Source organism: Rhinopithecus roxellana, chromosome 11 (assembly GCF_007565055.1).
Source record: "Rhinopithecus roxellana isolate Shanxi Qingling chromosome 11, ASM756505v1, whole genome shotgun sequence".
Lineage (NCBI taxonomy): Eukaryota > Metazoa > Chordata > Mammalia > Primates > Cercopithecidae > Rhinopithecus > Rhinopithecus roxellana.
Genome location: NC_044559.1, coordinates 3,947,445 through 3,972,204, shown reverse-complemented (window position 1 = coordinate 3,972,204; position 24,760 = coordinate 3,947,445). Strand labels below are relative to the sequence as shown.

Sequence of the window (24,760 nt, the reverse complement as noted above, 5' to 3'; positions counted from 1 at the left end):
TGGCAGAGCCAGGCTTCAAATCTGAGCACCCACAACCACAATGCCACACCTTCTGCCTTTCTCTTCCTGGCTGGCTCAGAGGCACTGCACATGTCAGTGGATTGGCCCTTGTGATCCCCACCAATTGTTCAGCCTTCTTCTTTCAGCTTCCCAGCTCTGTGGAGTCAGCTCCAAGAAGACTGCCCCTGCATATAAGCTGCTTCCTGCTTGCCCACACTTCTGTTAATCCATGATGTACACTCCCAATGTTATAAAGTGCTCTACTTCCCCATAAATGAACATGAACGGTTTCAAAGCCTCTGAATCTTCCACTCTATTAATTTGTTGCTTCCTATTTCAGATAAGAACTAGCCCTTTTGCTATATTTTAATTTCAAATATCCACTCTCTTTATCAGCTGACCCACCACTGTCCTCTGAGGCTCCAGCTCAATCATTTGTGGTGGCTGAGCTTCCTTATGTACAGCCAGGAAAATGGATCTGGGATACAGTGGGAGGAAAGTGGAGGAGTGTGTTTCAATTATACCGGAAACTTCTCAAACTGATGTCTCGGTAAGTTTCAATGGACCTTGAAACTCTGTTTATGTGAAAGTTTTTGGAACATTTAGCATTTTTAAATATGCACTGTAAGTACTTTAACAGAATGTTGGATGGTTACAGACCTGCCCAGAATTTAACCTCCCTTCCTCCCGGTGTGACAGTTTCTGTTGTCCTTACTCTTCCTGTGTCCTCATCAATATGTTCTGACCCTGCCTGGTGACCAGGTCAGCTTCCGGTGGCTCCTTGCATTAACAGTGAGACTTTCCTGATGCTGGTCTATACTCAGCCACAGCAATCCAACAAGATGGGCCCTATGACAAGACACCAAGACTCTTCTCTGCAGTACATCCAGCAGAGGGGCGGGTAGGAGCAGGCAAAACAGGAATCAGCACTAGACATTCAGACCCCCAAAAGAAAGAGACTTGAGGAAAGAGATGCACCCTCCTGTGCACAGGAGTCAGAACAGATGGGCACTCAACAGGTCAGCCGTGGAGTGGGGAACCGATCAGGCTTGAATTCTGGTTCTGTCACTTACTCACTGGATAACCTTGGGAAAGCCCCAAATGTGTCGTGTGAAATGGGGGTGATGACAGTCCCCATGTTGTAGGTCGTTTTCATGGTGCAAGGGCCATGGTAAGTGCTCTGTGAAAATGGCCATCACAATGACGCATGACCCCCAGAGAAGATGCAGGGGAAACTGGGCAATGCCCGCAGACCATCCCCCGCCCCCAGCTGAAGTGGCTTGATAGCACTGAGCCCTGCTGCTGTCAGAGCTCAGCCCCAGCCCACCCAGTCAGAGTGATACCCACCTGAGGGCACCATACTCCAGGTCCACAGGCTCCTCCAGGTCTTCCCATTCACTCCCACTCTCTGGGGACTCTTCTGGAGGCAAAGACTCTGGGACAGTGCCCCAAGAGCAGAACTGTGGCAAAAGAATGGTCCCAGAATCTGCCTCCAAACATTCTTCACAGGGTAGCTGGCCTTGGCATGTAGAGTTGATGGTAAGATACTCTTCATCCTCCGAGGTGGGAGAGGGGGCTCCACATGGATGGTACATGTCATCTTCCCCATCCTCCCCATCCAATTCAGGACTAGAAAACAGAAGCCCATGTGTCTTCCAGCCTTAATAAAACAAATTATTTGCTCCACCTTCCCCTTGCCTTTTAGAATACTCTCCATGACGCAGGGCAGTGAGACTCAGCCAATGTTCAAATAGCTCATGCCAGAGGCTGCTCTGGGCACCAGGAAGCAAGAAATGAATAAGGCACTGCCCCTGGCTTTGAGGAGCCCCCAATTTAATGAGAAGTTGGAGCAGTAAAGAAATGTTACAGTCCATGTAGGAAGTGCTATGATAGAGGCAGCTGCAGCACCTTACTGAGCTCAGGAGACCAGAGGGGCTTGCCAGAGAGCACAGCATTGCAAGCAGGGCAATGACCCAATTCTAAGACTGACTCTTCACATGGCAAGCAGAGTCAGTCAGATCTTGGACAAGTTTATTGACTTCATTGGAACCTCAGTTTTCTCATTTGACAAAACTAAATGGTCAAGAAGCATCTAGGATTACTGGGACATGTAAATTACATAATTCTGATACAGCCCCCTCGCTCTGGGTTCCTGATATGGGGTACGCTTTTAGTAAATGTGAGATTACTACTGTGAATATGATAACTATTTCAACAGAAGAATTACAAAGGAAGGGCCTCAGGAAGGGGTTGGGAGTGACTCAAGCAGGCAACCATCAAAGTACTTTGTGCAAAGATCAGGTCCTTTTCTGAGCACTGAAAATGTGCCTATTTAGAGAGGCGGCCAGCTAGAGTGACATTTACTCCCCGTGGAAGGACACAGGAGGCAGACGAGTGAGTGGTGAAGCTCATTATCCAGTGATGCAACTGCAGACGTAATGGTCAAAGAACAAGGCTTCCAGGGGCTGCCCCAAGTTCACCACACACGCCTCTTGATTAGAAAGAACAGTCCATGCAAAGGTAGGGCATTTTACACAGCACTGCAGACATGCAGAGAAGGTGCTCAGAAAATATCTGTCGAAGGTCTGGTTAGAGAAGATGAGAAGGAATATCTAAGAGAAAAGCACAAAGATTTAGCTTTTTACCAAATACATGGATCCTCATTTCTCAGCCTCCTTCCCCATACCCAAATCAATGGGTTGGCTTTGTTATGCGCTGCTGCTCTCCTTCTCCTTTCCTGCATTGCCTCTTTCTCTTAAAATTGGCTCTTGTGCACCCCAATAGCTACAAAGACCCAGACACCCGGAGAGTCCATCCTCCTCCCCAGTAGAGCTCGAAGCGTCTGTCCCAAACTGAGCTTCACTGTGAAAGAGACATTATTTCCGCTCATGAGAGCTACAGGGTATGTGAAATAGTGAATTTCATGTAAATATATGCAAACTCAAGTGTATAAAAAAGAAATTATTCTACAAGGACTGAAGAGGAACACTCACTGTCAAAAGACATTCTTAATTCTTGAGCATTTGCAGGGAAAATTGGCTTTAAACTTGGCCAAATCATGTAGAAACTGTTTTCTTATAAAAATAGGAAAGAAACATTCAAGAAGTTTTATCAAAGAATGGGAAATCTAGCCTATTGCCCAGGCCAAGACTCACCACTGCCCCCACCCCCTCAAGCAGCACCCACTTCCCTCCATTCTGAGCACACTAAGCCTTGTTGAGGAGTGAGAGATGCCAGCAATATGTTTCCATTGGCCACTGCAGCTGCCTATGTCCACACCTCACCTCCCACCAGTAGACTCCCTCCACCCCTTCTAATAAGCTCTTTGCCCTCTGGTTTCGATTCGGAGTTCCAGCTACTGGCTCTGCCTGGACAGAGACCTAGGGAAGCCATCAGCCTAAGAGGCAAGAGGCAAGGCTTCATCTGAGGCTCAACCAAAGAAAAAGTGATTTGCTTCCTGCTTGTCCAGGGGGACTTGGGGTCCCAAGGGTGAAATCTTGGCCATTATCCCACCACAAGTAGGGACAACGACTGCCTTTCCTTCTACCCTTTTGCCCATGCCATCAGGCTGCCGTTGGAGATTTGACCTGGGGCTCAACTGTAGGCATAGGGAAAGGGTGACTGGGAATAAAGAAGCACCAGAAGCCTGTATGCCTATTTCACAGAAAGGGCAAGACTTGGAAATTTGGAGAATTTCATTAAGATAGAGACATTCTTTCACAGCAAGCCTCATGTTTTGCCATGTGGACATGATGGGTAAAGAGGTGGAATCCTACACCCAGGGTTCAAGGTCAGCCAGCTCATGGCTAATGTAGCAGGACTTTCAGCAAGACCCTGATGCTGTCAGGGTACACGGAGCTCTCTGCTCACCCCCTGGGTTTGTGTAATGACCTCAAGTTCTTGCCCTCATTCTCTGCCCACCAACCTGTCCAACAGAAGGAGACTTTTATAGACAGATGATAACCAGAGGAGAATCTGGAGATTTCACATGGGCTCCCGGGCCAGCCATCTCTCCCACACAAACCAGCAGGACCCCAGAACCAGGGTCCCCACCAAGTCCTGAAACTCTTCAGTGGGTATTTTTAAGAGGAATCCTAGTTCAACTCTGAAGTCAGTGAAACCATTCTGAAGGCTCTGTTTGCTACAGGATATTTACTGAGAAAAGACACTGTGCCCAACGTTTCTGGACAGCAATCCTTTAAAGACTTGGGCCACCAAAATCATCTCTACCTTTCAGGAGGAAAGTCACAGAAGCAGATTGGGCATTTCAGGCTTGAAATATGAAGGTATTATAATTGTTCTATTTACTTATGCTTAAACTCACAACGAAGTTTGGGTTTTGTGTCTCTTCATGTCTCCAGTTCTCCATCGTCAGGCCCCATACTGATGTCCCTGTTAGCCCTGATGACACAGCTGGGAACCCCAGGTCTCTGCTCCTGACAACTGCATTTAGTTTTGGCAGGCTGGATTTATAGTATCTCTAAGATATCAAGGTAGACAAGTTCAATGGACTGCCAGATTTGAAGCTTAGATGATAAATCTGAGCTGAAGTATAAGAGTTGGGATTTGTCAGAATTGTGTGGATAGGAGTAGGAATGCAGGGGGCAGGTACCCCTGGGAGCCTGTAAGGTATAAAGAGAACCCTGCTAGAGGCAGCACCCAGGCTCCATCCCAGGCTCTGCCACCTCACTCACTCCCCTCAGCCACACTCCAACCCAGGAGCAGGCATGACAGCTCCCTCACCTGGCAACTGCATCCCTCCCTAACTACTCTGACATCACACCTGGCCTAGCAGCTGCAGTTGAGTGAGATCTCTGGCCTCCTAATTATCTTTTTATATTCCAGGCAGTGCCCTTCCCCAGAAGGTATGTCATAACTTTAGGTTCATTTCAAGGACTCCTGCTTCATTTTGCTTTCTTAAATAAATGACCATCAAGATTTATACCATCACTTTCACAAAGTGATGCTTGGTGAACTTACGTGCATTTTACTTACACGAGTTCAGTGATATGTGCTAGGCAAAAAAAGAAAGAGAAAAAGAACCTTAAACATTCTGCAAAGACCAACTGTCCAACCAATGAGTGGAAGCCCTGAAGTGCACATGAGTGGGAGAACTAAATCTTCCATCCTCTCAGTCTGTCTCTGTTTCTATGGGGCCAGCATTTAAAGACAAACATTTTGCATACAGCATAGCCCATAAATGCAAGCCTCCTAACTTCGTCTGAAGCTTGACCAAACAAAAAGTGATTTGCTCCCACACCAAGGGGCAAACAACATCACTCCTTCCAAAGTGATGTTTCAAGGGTAATGAGACTTGATGTGATTGTTGCCTTATGCCTACCTTTAGGAACTAACCTTATAAAAAATGTGACTCCAGCCAAGCTTTCCCTCTGATAGGCATGTAATCCAACTCTCCTCCATAAAAATGTACTATAGTGCTTTATTATAAGATATTTTTATAAAGATCTACTACTAGACGGTAAAACCTCTAGATATAGAGTGTGAGAAAAGAAGAGAACAGAGAAAGAAAAGTGAAATCGAATCTTGTCCATGAACACTTTGGATTTGCTGTGGTACTGGCAGCCATCTGGTTGTAGGAAGTTGCCACCTGGCAGATGGTAAGTTCCGGCAATTTGCTGGCAATTTCAATTGAAGGGACCTGTTCTTTAGCTGGAAATAGCTCAGGAAAGGGCAGGAAAACAGACTTGCATTGAGTTCTTACTGAATGCCAGGCAGTGTGACAGCACCCTGCACGTGCTATTTCTTTTGACCTGCACAGTACCCTGTGGAACTGTCATGGTCCCCATTTACATTTGGGAAGCCTCCAGCTCAGAGAAGGCAACTCTCCAGGCATACTAGTAAGTGGCAATGCTGAAACCATGTAATAGGATCCAGAAATCCATGCTCTTTTTGTTAAAGAGTTTGACTCACAGATGCCAGACACTTAAGAGGCAGTGGCCTGCGACAGTCACCTCAGAACTGAGCTGCAAACACTTCTAAGGCTTCTGCAGAGAGTCACAATCCCACTTTGGAATTCTTATTCAGACCCTAGCCAGGAACTAGGGGAACTGTGTCCAGGGGTTGCGGGGCATGCGCCCCGCTTTTCTTCCTGTAGGGGGCAGCCACTAACTATGTGTGCATTAAATGCAAACTGACGTCCTGTTGGAGGAGAGGCGGACTTGGTTTGAGTTCTTTCAGAGGGGAGGAAAGGTTCCTAAGTGAGGGAGGGAAAACAAAGTAAAAATCAAGTCAGGAAATGTGAGGAGGCAGAAAGCATTCATCAACAGAACCACCACAGGGAGGCTAGAGAAAAAGGGGGAGCGGTTGGCCATTGAGAGAGCCAGGATATGGAGAAGAGTAAGGCTGACTGCCCACAGTTCATCCATGGGTACATAGACCATGTTGGCCTGGCAGTGAGTATGATGGGCGATGGGCGTTCATGACAGACTGAAGATCGGAGACTCCCCTGGAATGCTCTGGACAAGCCCTTGGGACTCTCATGTAGCTCTAGAAGGAGCAGTCCCTCCAAGAATGACAGATTTTGGACATCTGGTATACCCTTGCAAATAGGGCCACTAAGCCAAATTTAATTTGGTTCAGAAGAACAGAATAATGTGATGTTTGATGCGAAAAAAAAAAAAAAAAAAAGCAAATGCTAAAAGATAGGCAGAAATAGGTATCCGGACTTGGAAGTAGAAGACATAAAGAGGCATAAAGATGTATTTGCTCCCTCTATGTGGGAGCAAATCACTTTTTCTTTGGTTGAGCTTCGGATGAAGTTAGGAGGCTTGAATTTATAAACCATGCTGTATGCAAAATGTGTAACTTTAAATGCTGGTCCCATAGGAACAGCATAACAGCATAAAGATTTCACCTTAATATAAGGAAGAACCTTCTGATCAATAACTAGATAATGATAAAATGGGTCACTCAAGAGGTAGCAAGTTCTGCATCCCTGCAGATATTCAAGCAAAAGCTAGGACCCCTTCTTCAGGAATGTTATGGAGCAGATTCTAGCATGGAGTCTGAGGCTAAACTAGATCATTTTTATATTGAACAGGCTGATTTTCTGTGATTTAATGAATGACACAGTGACTGCCTATACTAATAGTTTAAAATACCATTTTAAATAACTATTGACTATATTAAATTAAAGGCACCTGGCAAGTCAAATTCCAAGCTTGTACCTGTACCCAGGGTCACTTTATAATTCAGCTCCCAGGGTCTCTTTTCATTATCCCGAACTATCTGGCAGCAAAACCTTTCAATATCCAAACAAGTGCCTCCTGCCTACAGGAAAGTACGGTTCCTTTTATATGTCCTTTAAGATCATGGTAATGATTGTCCCTGGACAAGTCGCTGTAGGTTATTTTCTTTATTATTTTATCAAGTATGTCAATTACTGCCTAGACTGCAATTGTAAAGAACTATAAATACACTTATATTATACATTATCAGACAATGAAAGTGAACGTCATTGATGAATGTGCTTGCCCACCCTGTTCTACTTTGCAAACCAGTTAGCTTCTGTTTGGCTGACATAATGTTCTTCAAAAAATTGTAGCAGGGTACTTTTAGGGAATGCATGCCTGGCTCCTGTTTTTACAGCTCTCACCAGGTCCAACCACCGCTTTACACTTCACAGGGACTATCATTCCCTATGGATCTACCTTTAACAGTCTTCTAGGATGACCACCAAATGAGAGCCATTTCATCTCAGTGGGTTTATAGAGTGTCAGACACAAATGATTGCCCCTTATTATTTGCCTGCTTTGTGCCCAAGCCTCTGGCTGGCAAATGCCTAGAAGCAGGTCTTACCCTACATGTGCAGCCCTCTGTCTGCTCCCAACAGGTTTCCAAGCCCCTTGTATAATAAGTACTTGTCAAACTGAATCAAAGACTATGTGTTCCTTTAGCATAGGACTGAGAACCAGAAATACTTATAGATGGATGGGCACAAAAATGCAGACTAAGTTAAAAATGACTATGAAAATGAATGCTGCAGGGTGGTCTTGAAGATATAGACATGTTTAGAAAACAAAAGCTGGTATAGCCAGGCATGATGGCCGGTGCCTGTAGACCCAGCTACTTGACCAGCTGAGGTGGGAGGATCACGTGAGCCCAGGATTTTGAATTCAGCCTGGGCAACATAGTGAGACCCCATCTTTTTAAAAAAACTGATGTTGATAATAAAGCATTATATTAGCAATAGAAACGAGGATGCATGTAAGAATTTCCTTCTTAATACAAAGCTTTAAGAGGCCATGGAGGATACAAGAGAAAGGTTTGTGTGCCAGGAGAAAACCTGAGGCCTGCCGTCTATAGTTTCCAAGACATATGGGGGACAATTGTGGTCTGGGTAGGGTTTGCTTTCCCAAAAGCTCACAGGTGATCACAGCAGCATCAGACCTTATGCTTCTCTTGTTGCAACCTCTCTCCTAAATGCCCGGAACAGTGCTGGGTACAAAAAGCATCCAAGCATAGTTGTTGATGGCTTGATTATAATTTCCTAGCAATGAGATGCACACAGTTTACAAAATGACTGCAAATGTGGCAATTCTTACCTTCCAAGTCTCATGATATCACAAACTGAATAGCAGTTTTGCCTCACATCCTTTTCCAAAGAGGTCTCCAATGTTGATGCATCCCTTTCTTGGTGAAGTTTGCACAAATGAGGGTGGGACTCAGGAGAATGCGTCAAGGAACTGGCCCAAGGTCTCTCTCTATTTTGGCCCCATTGTACTGCTCTGATGGCCTTTTGGGAAGACTCTGGCCTGAGACCCAGGCCTTCCCCTGCTTCTGGGGAGGCACTGTCCCTCCAGCTGTCCTCTTGATCCAGGATGGGGCTGGTACATGAGTCAGTACATGTTGCCCTGGTGAATTCTTTGTCAGCTGAGAGTTCAGGTGTCTATTAAAAGAAATGCTACTGATTACTGGCTCCAGGGTGCAAATTGTTTTTTTAAAAATAAAAAGCTTTTCTCCCCATGTGGTTGTAGATTAGAGCAGTTACAAGATGCTCTTTGAGGTCGGCCTATCACCATAGCATCCCAGCTCCTCCACATGCTCCAGGCTGGACCCTGGGCAACACACTCAGGCACCTTAGCTTAGGGGGCTTTGGACGCTTTCCATAAATGTGAGCCTTATTTTTAAATAAAAAATATTTGCAAAATTTAGACAAAGATAAAAATGGAAGATAAATATGCTAAACAATGACTCTATTCCACTTTCCGATAAGAAATGTTTTCTTTTTAAGTTCATCTTCATCTGTCATTGCAGGGCTTGTCTCCCTGTCTCCCGCCCCATCAAGATGATGTTCTTTCCTGGGTCTCCTCACTTTCCCAGACATGACTTGCTTCATCTCAACTGCTCACCTCCCTGTCAGCCTTTTAGGTTCGGTTTTGGTGACGTGCTATGTCTTACTGCCACTGCTCGACCTTCTACAGAAAAACAATCTGTGTTTCAGTAGAAAACTGTTTTTATCTACAGCAGAACCTGCTGGGTTCTCTGATTCTGGCTGTCTCCACTGTCTTTGAGCTATTTTACAACTCTATAAATAAACAGGTCCTTTGAAATCTTTTTTTGAGCCAGTTTTAACATCTGCCTGGTCCCCTCATTGAATGAGTTAAATAAAATCTTTAATATGTGTTCATTTTTATATTTGTAGGAATCATGATTTTACCTTTTCCAGAAAATTATCTTCTAGCACTTCCACCCCAGGATCTCCATCCCTGATGTAATAAAGCCCATGGCTGGGTTCCCACCCCTGCCCTCACCTGCAAAAGAAGAACCACCCCAATGAGTGGTCTCCCCGCCTTTCTGATTGTACATTCCTAGCAATGAGAGGGATACACCTCCAAATGAGCACACTTATTTAATTATAAATCATAAACATTTACTACTCTTCTGATAGACTGGACATTATAAAGGATACACCAAAAATCAAAATTTTAAGAAAGAGCATATTTTATCACATTTCATACTATTTGGAGAGACCTCCAAAATCTGTCTTTTAACCTATCTTCTCCTAGCTCATTGTCCCTGGACACGCTCTCCAGCAATCCTTCCCCACTCCAAGACTTTCAGTCTGTGGAGCTGCTGCTTTTCATCATAACCCCCACTCCCCTTCCCTGTCACACATGTCCTCGGTGTGCCTCTTATTCTGCTTAGATTCCATGGCTCTGCCCCTAGATGCTCACTTACAGACAAGGAAGACCCTGAGCGCCCACCTCCTTGCCCCTCTCTTCCTCCCACATGTCACTTGCAGATTCTGGGTTTCCATTTTAATTCCTACTCAAACTGTGTGAACCTCACCCCTGCTTCTGAGCCTCTGACTAGATTAGCTTCAAGTATGTGACTGCAGATGTCAAATGGGCAGTCAAGACTTCCAGATAATCTTTCTCTGTGTCCTTAATCAATTCAGTTTTCTACCTCTGCTCTCTAAATTATTTCTCATCTTGTCTCTCTTCAAGTTTCCAACAACTCCACCCTGACCTTGCCTGTGACCTCACAGTGAGAATGGACACGTTCAGATGAGAACTCTTCATCTTCCCACAGCAAATTCCACTGAGCAGCCTGTGCCCCTACCCCAACTTTACCTTCCACCTCTTGCCACCCATTTCTGTGCTCTACTTCATGGCAGCCTCTTACATGAGTGTCTCTTCTCACAATTGCCATGCCTCCCTCCTTCTTTCTTGCACCCACTAGCACCAGCCTTCTGTCCTTACCACCCAATGGAAGGAGCCCACATCAGGGTCCCCAGTGACCTCTATCTTTCTAAAGCTGAAGAATAAATCTCTGTCCTCTCTCTCTCTCTCAGCAACTTTCAACAAAGTGCGTCCCTCTTTCCTGCCTGAGAGCTTCCTTGCTCATTTGCTCTACTTACCTAGAGTTGACCGTTAGTTTCACCCTTGCTTCATTTTTCCACCAATTCCCAGGCCCCATCTTAATCTCATATGCTGTTCTATCTCTGTACCAGGCCTCTCAATGTTGGCATGCTCTGTGCTGACTTCTGAGTCCTCTCCTTGAACTTATCTGCACTCTTTCCCAAGGTGATCTCAACCATTTCATGGCTTTATATGGCCTCTACATGCTGACAACTCCCAAATTCACTTTTCCCAGCCCTGATCTCATGCCTATTCTTCACAACTGCCTAATAGACATCTTCACTGGATAGCCTATAAACATCTCAGTTTTACATGATATCAGAACTATTGTTTCTGCTCCATGCACCCCAGATGGCCTTCCCCAGCCCCTGTAAGCAGTCCCTCTCTTGGTAATTGGTACCAAGAGAGATAAAGAGGAAAATAGGATCTATGATTACCCTCCTAAAGCATGAAATAGGCATGTGTGATCTAGTGCAAAGAGAGGTATTGGAATCAGGAAAATTGGGCTTTTTACCTTCTGACCCCTCCTTCACCCTGCATTGGCTTCCTCATGCCAAAGCTTGATTGCTCTCTTTCCTCATACCCATTTCTAATCACAAAGTAGTCTCCTGATGTATCCCAAATGTATCCCAAATACATCCCAAATACAGCAGCCAGACGTATCCCAAATCTGGCTGCTGCTTAACTCTTCAGCTACAGTCTGAGTCCAAGCCACATCATGTTTGACCTGCTTGACCTCCTGCAGTCCCTGAGCACGAGGAACCCAAGTGGCTCCTCTGAAGAACGGAGGAGGACATTTCCTGCTTAACCCTCCATGCCAGCCCAGTGGCTTCCCACTGCATGCAGGATGGTGGCATCATGTTCCTCTGATCCCCAAGGCCCTCCAGGGTTGGTCCCTGCTGCCTCCACAACTTCCTCCACTTCTGCTTCATTAACGATGGCCCAAGCACACTTGTTGTATTTTTGTCCCTCAAACATCCAGGTGGGTTCCCATCTCAGGGCCTTTGTTCATGCTGTTCCTTCTGCCTGGAATGTCCTTACCCCAAATGTGGGCATGGCTGCCTCCTTCTCAGAGGTGGTTTACTTTATGGACTAAATGCTCACTCCCCAGAGCCGCTTACCCTTGTTCTGCAATCTGACCACTGGAGCCACCCAAGCAAATCACAATCCTTCTCCCACTTGGCCTTTGGGTATGAGGAGGGAAAGCTCACCCCCACACCTCACCTGGACCCTTCCTGCTAGAGCTTTATGGGCTCTCCTGGGAGGAGCTATTTTCCAGGATGGAAAGACTGCTTTTTTCCCTGGGATTTCCTAGAGATATCAACAAAAACACAAAGTCCCAGCACCTTGGCCTGAATTGGTGTGTGTGAAATTTGGCCCTCTCTCACCTGGTTCAGTTTCTTAACACAATTGCTGTCATCTACCTTCTTTTCCGAACCAGCAACTTTTGGATATCTTTCCCATAGCTCTTCTCTCCCTAGAGGCTATGTCAAATGACCTCTTGGAGTCTAAGCATCAACAGGACCTGGGTCATCAAGTCCTTTATGTTGTCCTAGTGATGGTGACACCCTCAGGCACAATAAGTGATCATTTTTATCCACATCCTAGAGATGAGACACCATGAGGCCTAGACAGGACAGGCAACTGCCCAAGGCCCATGCAGCACAGCAGGTACAGGTGATCCAGGTACCTGCCCAGATCCCCTCTCCAGGACTGAGACTCACATCCCACTGCCTCATCTCCCCTCCCTTGGGGTGGCCTACACCCTAGTGCTGCTTAGGGCAACATGCAAATGCAAAGGCACAGGTTCTCTTGTCCCAATTCATGGCAGCTCCAAGGGGCCATCTCTGCTACAGGGCTCCCTCCAGGATCAGCTGAGGCCCTGGTTATAGCTGCACATTGATCTCTCCTTCTGCCTCACCCCACTTCGATCACCCTCACAGGGGATGTTCTCAAGTGCAGGCCCATAAAACCTCCCACACTCACATCTCTGCTGCAAAATCTGTTTCCTAGGGACCCCACAGAAGGCATGGCAATGGGTAATTTTATCTGTCAACTTGGCTAGGCCATGGTACCCAGATATGTGGTCACATGCCATCTAGATGTCGCTGTGAAGGTATTTTTTTTAGATGTGATTTGACATTTAAATCAGTAAACTTTGAGCAAAACAGATTGTCTTCCATAATGTAGTGGGCCTCATGCTGTCAGCTGAAGGCCCTAAGAGGAAAGACTGACCTCCCTGAGGAGGAGGGAGTTCTGCCTCCAGACCACCTTTGGGCTTGATCTCCATTAGTTATTCCCTGGGTCTCTAGCCTGCTGGCCTGCCCTGTCGAATTTGGACTGGCCAGCCCTCATAGTCACACAAGCCAATTCCAATAATAAATCTCTTTCTCTTTCTCTCACTCTCTTCATATATAAACACACATAAACACACACACTCACACACACTCATTCTATCTGTTCTATTTCTCTGAGAACCTGACTAATATAGGCATCAAGGTAAAACTCCTGATTTTCCTGATTCCAATGGCTCTCTTCTTTGCACTAGACTGCACGCTCCTATTTCATGCATTAGGGGGGTAATCATATATCCTACTTTCCACATCATCTCTCAGAATGGAAATTCTTATTGGAAATTCCCTTGGTCTGCTTCTGTGTCTACTCTCCTTCCTCCCAGGATTCCCTCTCTGATGCCTGGGCTTCCAAAGAACCTGGCCCTAAAAGTTTCACAACCAAAGTCTAAACATATAAACATCTACAGGAAGACCCAAATGTCGGAAGATTTAGAATCAGGGAGAGGAAGGAGACCTACTGAGGTTCGGGGACCAGCTATTTTCCTGCCCTGTGAAAGGAGGTGGCACTGAACCTACCTACAACCCTCCTAGGACCCTAGAATCAGGAAAAGGGGGACCCAACCAGAGCCAGGCAGAGTGAGTAGAAGATACTGCAGCCTACCTGCCATTCCTGCTCCATCTCAGGCAGCGCACCTGGAGGGGGTCGGCAAAGGAGGAGAGTGACTTCCTGTGGGGCCCCTCTCAGTAAATGCAGCACCTCCTGCGAGAAACCAAGATTCACTGTTAGATCTGGGACTGCATCTCTGGGGATGCAGCGATATTCTCCCCCCTGTGTCCCAGGCACTGGCTCCTGCCTCCTGCACCTTGGTCTATTTCTGACTCCTGAAAACTCCAGAGAACACTGCTGTGGGCCTGACTTTTCAAAGTGCAAGGAACCAACGTCAGTGTCCTGCAGCTTCCACAACTTTGATGCAAGATGCTGGGCTGTGCATCACCTTTGTGCAGCTTGGGTTCTGGGAACCTCTCACCTGTAATATTGCAGTAACCGCCTCTCTGGTCCCTGCCTTCACCAGTGTCACCCACCTGCCTCCCTCCACATTGCTCAAGGGAATGGCAATATCTGCCAATACCAATGCCTTTTCTTCAGAGAGAGAAAGAGTGGCCCCGACAAATGGTTGTTCATCTCAATTGCCCTTTCCTCCTGACCTCCCCTCATCTTGGGCCACCAATTGTGCAGGCTCCACCACCTGAATCTCTAAAGCCTGATCCTTGGCTCTGAGTTTCCTATCAGGGCTCGGTTTGAGCTCTGGGAACCTCTTGCCTGTAGGATTGCAGTGACCTCCTCTCTGCTTGCTGCCTTCTCCGGTGTCACCCACCTGCCTCCCTCCACAATGCTCAAGGGCAGTTTTCCATAATGCAGATATAACCGAGTCCTTCCCCCACTGCACACCCTGGCTGACTCACTTTTCCCCCAATGTAAGCTCCAAGGCATAGCACATAGACCCCGTTTCTACCTGCAGCTGCCTGTCACCCCAGTTCCCTCTCTCCCATCTACTCCCCTCTGCACCCACGTCCTAAGCCCTTGCCATGCTGAACCTGTTGCTCCAAGCCACCCTCTCAATGTCCAGGGCTCAAGGTTGCCTCAATAGTTCCTATTTCCTATTTACACCAGGATTTCTCAAACTCTTGGCACTGTTGACCTCTCAGGCTGGACAATTCCTTGTGGGAATGCCTGTCCTATGCATCGCAGGGTGTTTAGCAGCATCTCTGGTCTCTACTCACTAGATGCCAGAAACACTCATCAGCTGTGACAACCACAAATGTCTCTGGACTTAATCAAATGTCCCCTGAGAGGGAAATAATCCCTGCTTGAGAATTGCTGATCAAGAAGACACTCCCCAGTTCCTGCCTCAGCCACCCAGGACTTCCAAGGGGTGCACTACTTTCCTAGCTCACTGGTGTGAGCACTGCAGCATGGGCTTTCATCTCCCAGGATATGTATCTCCTGCCATCACCGCTGTTTCCTGCCCATGAGCTCTGAGGCTGCATGAGCTGTCCTCCTCTCTGTCTTCAGCCTCTCATAGAGTTACCAGCCCAGCAGTGGTTCTCAGAGAAGGGTTCTTGGATCAGAAGATGGACAGATGAAGGCACACCCTCCCACCCGAGTGTATGGTGTTCTAGAGACCTCCCCGCCACCCTGCCCTGAACCACTGTCCCCCATTTGCCCATCTTGCTTTGTGATTCTGGAGCTGACCTATGAAGACTGCATGAGGCTTCCTGTTGGGCTCAGCTAGGGGAATATGGCGGAAGACCAGAGACAGGGAGAGGAGGTCATTACTGCTTCCACATTCCTCCCTTCAGGTTGCCATGGGATGACTACAACCTCAGCCAAGGCAAGAGCTCATGCCAGTGAGTCCCTCCACCAGTTCTCCATTCCTGGGGTGGGGTAACTGCTCTTTCCCATCCCCTTTGGTCTCGTACTGCTTCCCGTAGCCCTAGCCCTAGGCCACAACATGCTCCCTTGAGCTTCCTGACAACCTGCCCACACCTTAATTAAATGTTCCTCAAATGACTCCATTTTCTTCAGGACTCTGTCTAATATATACAATATTTCATTACTCTTTCTTCTTTCTAAATTGCATTTTTGATCATAGGCAGGACAATCAGTGCAACAATGTATGAAAAGCTATAAGTGTAGCTGAGAAATGAGAAGAAGAACAGAAAGGGACCCAATCTAGTCCCTTCAGCCCCACGCCCGACTCCCAGGATGTGTGTGAAGAGACATCAGCCAGCACAGAGGCCAGGGCTTTATCTTCAGCTTCTCTCATGAACCCAGCGAGAAGCAAGGCTGAGTTAAGGTCAGATATTTAAAAACAGAGATTTTAAATTAAATGTGAGAGTGTACCACTAATTACTCTCTTTGTGTGATTAAAATCCAGGCTGCTGGTGTGATTTTCAAGAGCCCAGAGTTTTCCCAATGGCGGCAGGCCAGCAAGAGGCAAAGCTGGGGCCAGCCTGCACACAGAGCTGCATTGCCCGTGCCCCCCAGCACCTGGAAGATGAGGCCTTCCGTGGACCTTCCATTCACGGCCAGGATAATGTCACCAGCTTCGATGGCCCCATTCTCCTCAGCCGGCTGCCCCGGAAAGAGCCTCTTAATCCTCACAAGATCACTTTTGAGATGGCTGCAGCTCTCTTTCTCCATCTGCACGAAACTGAATCCCAAACCATTGGCATTCTTTTTTAGTTTGACTTCAAACTTAGGACCTGTAGTGTGGTATGTTTATAAAAACAAATTCTTCAGTAGATTACAAGTGAAATTGACCAGTCTCAAAATGTAAATTGTCAAGTAGATGAATTATTTCTTTTACGTTAAAATAATTCTTTTGCTAATTTTTATGGCAGAGTACATTATGTGTGTTATGGATTAGTGCTGTCCAATAAAATATAATGTGAGCTATAAATACAAACCACAAATGTCATTTTGAAGTTTTCAAGTAGTTACATTAAAAGAAAAGGAAAAAGCAAATAAAAAGTAAAACAAAAAATAAATAAAACAATTTAAAAAGTAAAAGGAAACAGGTTAAATACACTCTAATCATACATCTTATTTAATACCATATATCTAAAATATTACCACTTCAACACGTCATCAATATGAAAAAATTGTTAATGAGATTTTTTTATTCTGCTTACAAACTAAGCTTTCAAAATCCAATACCTATTTTATCCATTTAGATTGGTCACATTTCAAGTCCTCAATAGCCACATGTGGCAAGTGGCTACTATATTGAATAGCACTATTATAGATAACCCAACTATGTTTATACATAAAGACATAGCTGCCAGGCACACACAACATGCTCTTGGCATTTAATAAAACCTGTATCACATATATTCCTATTACTCCTTTAGAACTCTAGTCATTTTGTAGTATACTTGAAACTAAATTTTGCATAATTAGACCATGGAGAAAATTATGGCCGACTCTCTGGACAATGCTTTAGCTGCCATTTTGTTTACCTATGTAGGCTGACCATAAGACAAAACGGTTGCCTCTGGGCACCAAGGATGAGCACAGCTGGCCACCTACGTGGTCTGTCCAACAAAAAAGCCTCTGAGCTGCCTCTCTGATGCCAGCGACTCTGCTGGCATCAATGCACAGAGGCACAGAGCACAGGCTTGCAAACTTCACCAGGGCAAGAATGGAAGCATGTGAAGCAAATATGTGAAGGTGTGTCACACGACCAGTTCTGCCATCGCCATGAGGCCTCCTCCACCCTTTGGAGTCAGTTTCTCAAAGGCCTCAAGGGAGTGAGCAAAGGGATGAGGACAGAGGAGACTTGATTTAAACAGAAGCATTCCCCCTTTACCCCATCCCAACCCTATGGCTGCCTTGCATCTTCTGCAGCAAAACCAGAAAATCTCTATGAAGGTACTAAAACATGGCTAAGGTCCAAATAATTCTTACTGAGGAAATTAACATGTTCTTGGCAAATATCAGAATCACAAGGAAAGTGTAGAGGGGCAGCCCATTGGAAAACATGCAGTGTTGTCCCTCTAAACTGATAGTTCATTTGCTTTTTAAAATGATGCTAATAACAAAGCTAGATTCCTGAACCTTCCTCTCCCAAACTGCCTGGTCATTCCTCAAATAACTTCATTACAAATGACTTGGCTGGACTGTGAAGCCAAATGTATCTGAAAATGTATGACCCTTTCAGTCAATTTCATCCTAAATATTCACACAAACATTAAGGTTCTGGCAGGTGATCAAAGGACTGAGGAAGGCTGGGGGCAGAAAGACACCTAGAAATCATTTGGGGAAAATGCATTTGTTTCCAGAAACCTATTCCATGAGATGGGCTTCCATCGCATGAGAAAGCTGATCTCAGCATGATCACCATGGCTCACTTTCTTTTCAGAACCCAGAGGAAGCCTTTGTGCCTTTCCCTTTTGACCTGACAATTCAAAAGTGGCACACAATAACATGACAATAGTAACACTCAATTCTCTCTCCTCTCACCATCTGTCACCGAGACACAGCTCGAAGGCCTGCCAGGCAAGGCTGTTACCAAGGAAACAGCCGTGTGTTCTTCTCCCATGCTGTCATTAGCAGAAGGACACTGCTGTGTAGTCCTGGGGCCTCTCCTCTCTAAGACTAGTCTTGCAATCTAGAAGGAAGGGTGAACAAACTCAGTTTACATTTCATGTGGCAACCAGGAGGCACTCCCCTGACTCTGCAAATGTTTCTTAATTTTCAGACGCTTCCTATGAGCAGCCTCATTTGAATCTCTCAACTAGCCTATGTGTTGGAATCTAGACCCAGATTTCTCAGTGCTTATTAGACAAGTGCACCTGGAAGCAACACATGTACCTCCACTTCACATATGCAGTGCCACACTCATCTTCCTCCCCTCACTCACCCTCACTTCCCCTCCTCGTTCTTCCTAAAACACTCCTCCCCTCGCATTGGCTCACCCCACCATTAGCCTGCCAAGGGCCACATTTGGAGTGGTCCAGCTCTCCCTCATCTGGTTTCTAAGTTGTGAACATTCCCCAACAGGAACAACTCCCCAGTGCCCCCTCCCCTCCACCCCCTCTCTCACTGCCAGTGTCCCCCTGGGCTGTGGCAAACTCTGGTTACCTTGGCTCGCTGGACCCTGTCTGCACCCCTCTTGGTCCACTCATCATGACTGCCATTGAACAAATTGAACATGCAACATTCTTGACTTAAAGTCTCCAATGCTTCCCATCACCTAAGACTCAAACCTGTGGCATCCCAGGTCTGCACCAACTGCCCTCCCCTTTCTTTCCAAAGTGATTTCCCACCTTTCTCCACACAACACCATATACCCTTGTTGCCCTAAGTGTGGTTCAAGAACCAGCAGCTAGACATCACCTGGAAGCTTCTCAGAAATGCCAAGCTCCCATTCAGGGCATGTGGCCCTGCCTTCATCTTCCTGCTGCACCTGTCACTCAGCACCTGCCAAAGCAGCCAGGAGGCCAGCCAAGTACCCTCTTTACTCATGCTCATTAGCAAAAGTCTAAATATCAGAAGGTATCAATAAATTATGTCTCCGTTCTCAAGATAGGTCAACCAAAGTCACTAATATAAGCAAATTTCACCAGACACCAGAGGACCACTTTGGGAAAGAAAGCAAAAAGTGGCCAGAACATTGCACCACAGCTTGCTGGAAGAGCCCCTAGGAATCCCTCCTGTTTCTGTTGACTTTTTAGTTGCCAAGAGAGGGTGATGCCAGCTCTGTGGCTCAGGACACTGGGGCAGTTAGAGGCTCCTAGCCTCCAGCAGAGGACTTGGCACAGTGGGGTAACATCGGGTCACTGCGGGGCAGGGAATAAAGGGGACAAAAAGGATGAATGGCTCTGCTCTTGGCACCCTGAATTCCTACCTCATTGTGAGTAAAAGAATCCCAGGACACTCTGACCCAGGCCCCAGTGGGTACAACACAGGGTGACAGGGAATGGCATGAACAGGGAGTGGAGTGGGGTCAGCCTATGCAAAGGTGGGGAAGTAAGAAGTCCCAAGAGCCTATGGACACAGGGCCAGCGGGGCCGGGGCAGCCAGAGCCAGGCTACAGCAGTCACTTCACTCCATCTTCTCCATTCTGCTGCCTAATTCCAGAATTCAGGCAAGCCACCAGTAAGTTTCTAAGGCTATCTGCAGGGGGTGAGATTTTTTTACTTGGAAACATCTGTCTGCTACCTCCTGGGTTGCACATCCCCATAGAAAAGTGAGAGTAGAAGAAATGGAAGAGAAAAAAAAAAAAAACTAACAAAGAAAAAGCCTTGTTTCCTGCCTGCCTCCCTCCCACCCAGAGGTGATGTCAGCTTCTGATGTTGTCCAGGAAAGCTCTGGACGGAGGGGAAGCTGGTCAGCAACAGTCCACTCACCTGCCCAGGACCCTTCAGGCACTGCACAGCCTGCTTGTGGGTGAGGCCGCACAGACTCAGTCCATCCACCTGCAGGAGTCGATCACCTGGGAAAGGGACGGATGTCATGTCATGACCTGGTGCCTGAGGCTGCAGGAGGTTCCCTTCCAGGAGGCCCCTGCCCGGTGCCCCTCCATGTAGCCTGGAGAAATGGGAAAGGAAGCAGAGGTGCCAGGTGTCCCCCCGGAGTCAGCAGGAATCCTGCCTCTCTGAGCAGCCTCGCTCCCTTCTTCTCAGGCACATCACAGATCAGGGATATAAAAGCCTTTCTATTATTGGCTCACAGAATGGTTGAGCCAGCTCTTTTCAACCTCATCCTTCCTCCTGTTTTCCTATGAAACCATTTTTGAAAGTATTTTCAAGTCGCTTAGATATTTATATCTCCAGGATGTATTTATTATTATTATTATTTCAAAAAAGGTCAGGGAGGCATGGTTGATGCTGGAGACACCAGAATTCTAGGGGAAATGGAGATAAGTAAGATCCCAGGTTCTCCTTTTGGCTCAATTCTGGCAGTTTTGGAGACCGATAAAAATCACCCCCTTCCATCAGAGCAGTGGGAGGTGAGCAAAGGCAGGCAGAAGGCTCAGGTGTCCTCCCCGGATGTGCGAGTGAGGTTACCGAGGTCCACTTGTCCTCCAAGGGAAGCCGTATGTTTCCCCATGAAGGCCAAAGAGCAACACAAGTCTTTTAAGTCTTCTACTATTTTTCTATCACCTATGCTTCCCAGTGTGCCACTGCAGAACCCCCAACCTGTCAAATGGCAGGGCAGGTTCATCACCCCCTTTCCAGGTGAGAAAAGCATGACCTGGGGTGGCAATCATTTGCGTAGTTTTCAGAACAGGAGCAGGGCAAGGCCTAGAGGCTGCCCTCCCTGTGCAGGGCTCTTTACACCATAGAGCACAGACTTCCCAATGAGACCCCATCTCTCACCCTGTAGGATCTGCCCTTCCTTGGCAGCTGGTCCTCCAGGAACAATGGATTTCACGTAGATACCACCATAGGGCACGCTGGTGTTAATGCCACCCTGAAAAACACAACAAAAAACTCACTACTCATCTGTCCTCCTCCAGGAAGCCTCCCCAACCTCCCCGCCTAAGGGAATCCCCACCTGCCCACCACTGTATCCCATGACCTCACCTCTGACTGGCACTGTCTTCTGTATTCACCTGTTGGTCTAGATTGTATTCTCCGCTGAGCAATAAGATTAGGTGTTCATAAGCTTAACAACAGAAACTATGTGAGAGATCTGGGCATGTCCCCAGCCCAAACACTGGTACATGGCAGGTGCTCAGCAACTGGTCACGTGGGATGCGCCACTATCTCTCTATAGGTAGCGACCAGTATAGGTGGATATGGCTCTGGGCCTGAAGGCTTGTGCCTGGCACGTCTTGTGTGCTTTGATGGGCCAAAGGATATGTGCATTTTTCATTATAATAGATGTTGCCAGATTGCATCCCTATGTGAATATGGATATACTTATTCACATTTCCACCAGTTTTGTATGACAGTACCATTTTCTACTTTCCACCAGCTATATTTGGCCAAGCTGATAGACATAAAGTTTAAAATTTCATTTAATTTAATTTGTATTCCTGTGGCTTTTCATGGATTTGAGTGTTTTTCATGTGCTTAATGGCCATTTGGATTTGAGTGAGACATTTCAGGAATTATTTTTGAAATGAAATATCTGCAAAGAAAATCCAAGTTTTTGCCAGCCAAAGGAAACCACTAACCTCTTCTCAGCAAATATATATTTGTGAATAACCTAAAATTCAGTGAGTTTTTCAGACAAGAAATAGCTATGTTTAGTGTCTGATAGAGCTGTTACCCCAAGCCAAGAATAAATTGACCATATTTGGCATCAGCCTGTTCCCTCCACGTAGATTCATGAGCCTTATTGCTTGGTTTCTTACTTGGACCCTTAACATCATATACTGCTGACAAATTCATTGCAGGCTTAGGGTCCAAGAAAACACATATCCTTGCTCTAGGTGCACAGCATTATCACAGGGGAAAGCAAAGGATGCCCTCCATTCACATCTCTCTTCAATTTCCTCTGAAAATTTTCATCAGTCATAGCATTTCCTTACTTTGATGGGAGGTGCTTCAATTTCCCATCAACAGTTAAATCCAACAACGACATTCCTGAAGTACAGACCCATTCCAGGGTCTCAAGATAATGGATTTCTTTCTTTCTTTCCTTCCTTCCTTCCTTCCTTCCTTCCTTCCTTCCTTCCTTCCTTCCTTCCTTCCTTCCCTCCCCCCCTCCCTCCCTCCCTCCCTCCCTCCCTCCCTCCCTCTCTCCTTCCTTCCTTCCTTCCTTCCTTCCTTCCTTCCTTCCTTCCTTCCTTCCTTCCTTCCTTCCTTCCTTCCTTCCTTTCTTCTTTCTTTCTTTCTTTCTTTCTTTCTTTCTTTCTTTCTTTCTTTCTTTCTTTCTTTCTGTTTGTTTTTTTGACGGACTCTCACTCTGTCGCCCAGGCTGGAGTGCAGTGGTGCAATCTCAGCTTACTGCAAGCTCTGCCTCCTGGATTCATGCCATTCTCCTGCCTCAACCTCCCGAGTAGCTGGGACTACAGGCGCCCACCACCATGCCCAGCTAATTTTTTTGTGTTTTTTTAGTAGAGAAGGGATTTCACTGTGTTAGCAAGGATATTCTCGATCTCCTGACCTCATGATCCGCCCGCCTCGGCCTCCCAAACTGCTGGGATTACAGGCGTGAGCCACCACGCCCGGCCAGTAATGGATCACTTTCAATACTCAATAGTAAAAGCAGCACCTTCCAACCACTGGCCTCTGGATTTTCACCAGCTTTGTGTGTGCCATTTCCCAACCCCTTGGGTAAACACGGTTACATGGGTAATCTCCTTCCACAAGGGTCTACCAGGTAGAGCTCAGAAACCAAATGCAAAGTGTCAGTCCTGATGGAGGCCTAGCCCTTGGGATGTCTGAGTAAGAGGCTCCACACTGATTCTGTGCTGGATGACAGTGGATTGCCCCACCCATCCTTGGCCAGAAGACAGTGGACTGCCCTTCTCACCTTTAGCTTGTGTCCCTGAAGACCCAATATGTTTCTCTCTCTCTGCAGTCCAGCTTGACCTCAGAGTCAGGATACATCACCCAACTCTGCCCACACTGCCTCCCCATGTGATTGGAGTTCCCTAGTGTATGTCCTGCTCAGCTTGAGGTTCCCCAGTACCTCTGTTTGTCTCTGAACTCAACCCCCAGTGCAGGCCCCCACTGACTTTCCTTATTCACCCCTTGCACTTGTACACACTGAGCACACTGTCAGAGGTTGCCATCTGGGTGGGATGGCCACCAGGCTCTAGAGGGACATCTTGTTAACTGCTTCTCAAGCTCTCCTAAAAAGTCTTACAGTTACGCTGAATCCAAGCGTCCCATCTTCTTTAACCAGTTCCACAAAGTAGATTTCACCAGCACTGATTTCCGGAGGTGATGGAGGACAAGAAGAACCAGCACCCTGCCATAAACAAACAAAAATAAAGAGGGGATGAAGGCAGATGTCACCTCTTAGCTCTCACCTGCTCTCAGGAGCATTATTGCACCTCAGAAAGAGCATGAACTTTGGGCTGGGTCAGTAGGGGATGCATTTCTAGCTTTATCATGCCTTCTCCATGTGACCTCAGACAAGGCAGGAGGAAGATGAGGGAGCGATGGACTGGACTGATGCCACTTCTAGGCAGAGAATGCTTGGGTCACTGTTCATGTTCTGCTGTCCTTCTGCCTAGAAGATAGGGTCTTTTGTCCTATCTGTCCCCTTTACTTGGTGCTTTCTGATCACCACGCATGTCAGAAAATTCTAATAACGCACAGGAAAATAAACAAGCTGGAGGAAGCTGAACAACGAAGCCTCGATTCTTCCAGAGACCTTACACACCCCATGGTTGGCAAGGTGTTTTGTCTAAATTTTAAAATTCAAGGAGCAAAACAACTGCTGAGGGTGAGACCTGAAGTGAGAATGTAAAGTCCACCATACTACAGAGGATCATCTGGCCACAAAGTTGGCCACAAGACCCAGAAGAGCCTGCACCATCTGGGTTGGGTCCTACAGCCTGCACCATGGTCAGCGTGACCTTAGAGCTCCCTTGCTCCCATTAACTGCCCCCAACCCCAGGAAATCAACTCTCCAGTTTGCCGCCAAAGAAGCTGCAGCCTGAAGGCCTCTCTGCCCTGCTTTCTGACAGAGAGGACCTCCCAGAGGAAGGCCTGGGGTGAAGGTTTCGGCTCTAGAGGCCAATCCCTTGCATTCCAATCCCAGCTCTGTCACCTGCTCCCTGAGAGAGCTTGGGTGTGCTCCTTTGATCTCTCTGTCTCAGGTACCCCACCTATAAAAGGGGTTGATAATAGGAATGGTCTCATTAGGTTACCATGGAGCTTCTATAAGCTAATACATATAAAGTGCTTAGGACACTGCCTGGTACACAAGTAAGCACTCAATTAATGGCAGCTACTACCATTATTCCTCTACCGGCCTCCTGCATACAGTTCCTCATGGGATGTGCTGTCCAGGTGAGCACCACGGCCAATTAGGAAGGCACTGTCATTCATGGAGTCCTATTTCATGCCAGATCCTTGTGGCAGGGGTCAAGACACACTACCCCAAAATAG

At 46.7% G+C, this 24,760-nt stretch overlaps 1 protein-coding gene across 2 annotated transcripts in view; it reads right to left on the bottom strand.

Moving 5' to 3' along the window:
* Positions 1 to 1,813: 1,813 nt before the first annotated feature.
* The window catches only part of FRMPD2 (FERM and PDZ domain containing 2), a 127,943-nt gene continuing 104,996 nt past the window's right edge, over positions 1,814 to 24,760 (bottom strand). The window contains exons 20-27 of one of the 2 annotated variants that reach the window (XM_030940836.1): positions 23,508 to 23,612; positions 21,065 to 21,158; positions 20,093 to 20,178; positions 18,204 to 18,351; positions 16,230 to 16,444; positions 13,839 to 13,937; positions 8,565 to 8,908; positions 1,814 to 2,612 (exon numbers count right to left, since the gene is read on the bottom strand). In XM_030940836.1, coding sequence (XP_030796696.1) covers positions 2,564 to 2,612; positions 8,565 to 8,908; positions 13,839 to 13,937; positions 16,230 to 16,444; positions 18,204 to 18,351; positions 20,093 to 20,178; positions 21,065 to 21,158; positions 23,508 to 23,612 — 1,140 coding nt within the window. In that variant the 3' untranslated portion in view covers positions 1,814 to 2,563. The remainder of the gene's footprint in view (positions 2,613 to 8,564; positions 8,909 to 13,838; positions 13,938 to 16,229; positions 16,445 to 18,203; positions 18,352 to 20,092; positions 20,179 to 21,064; positions 21,159 to 23,507; positions 23,613 to 24,760) is intronic. The other variant, XM_010383729.2, reaches the window with a different exon arrangement.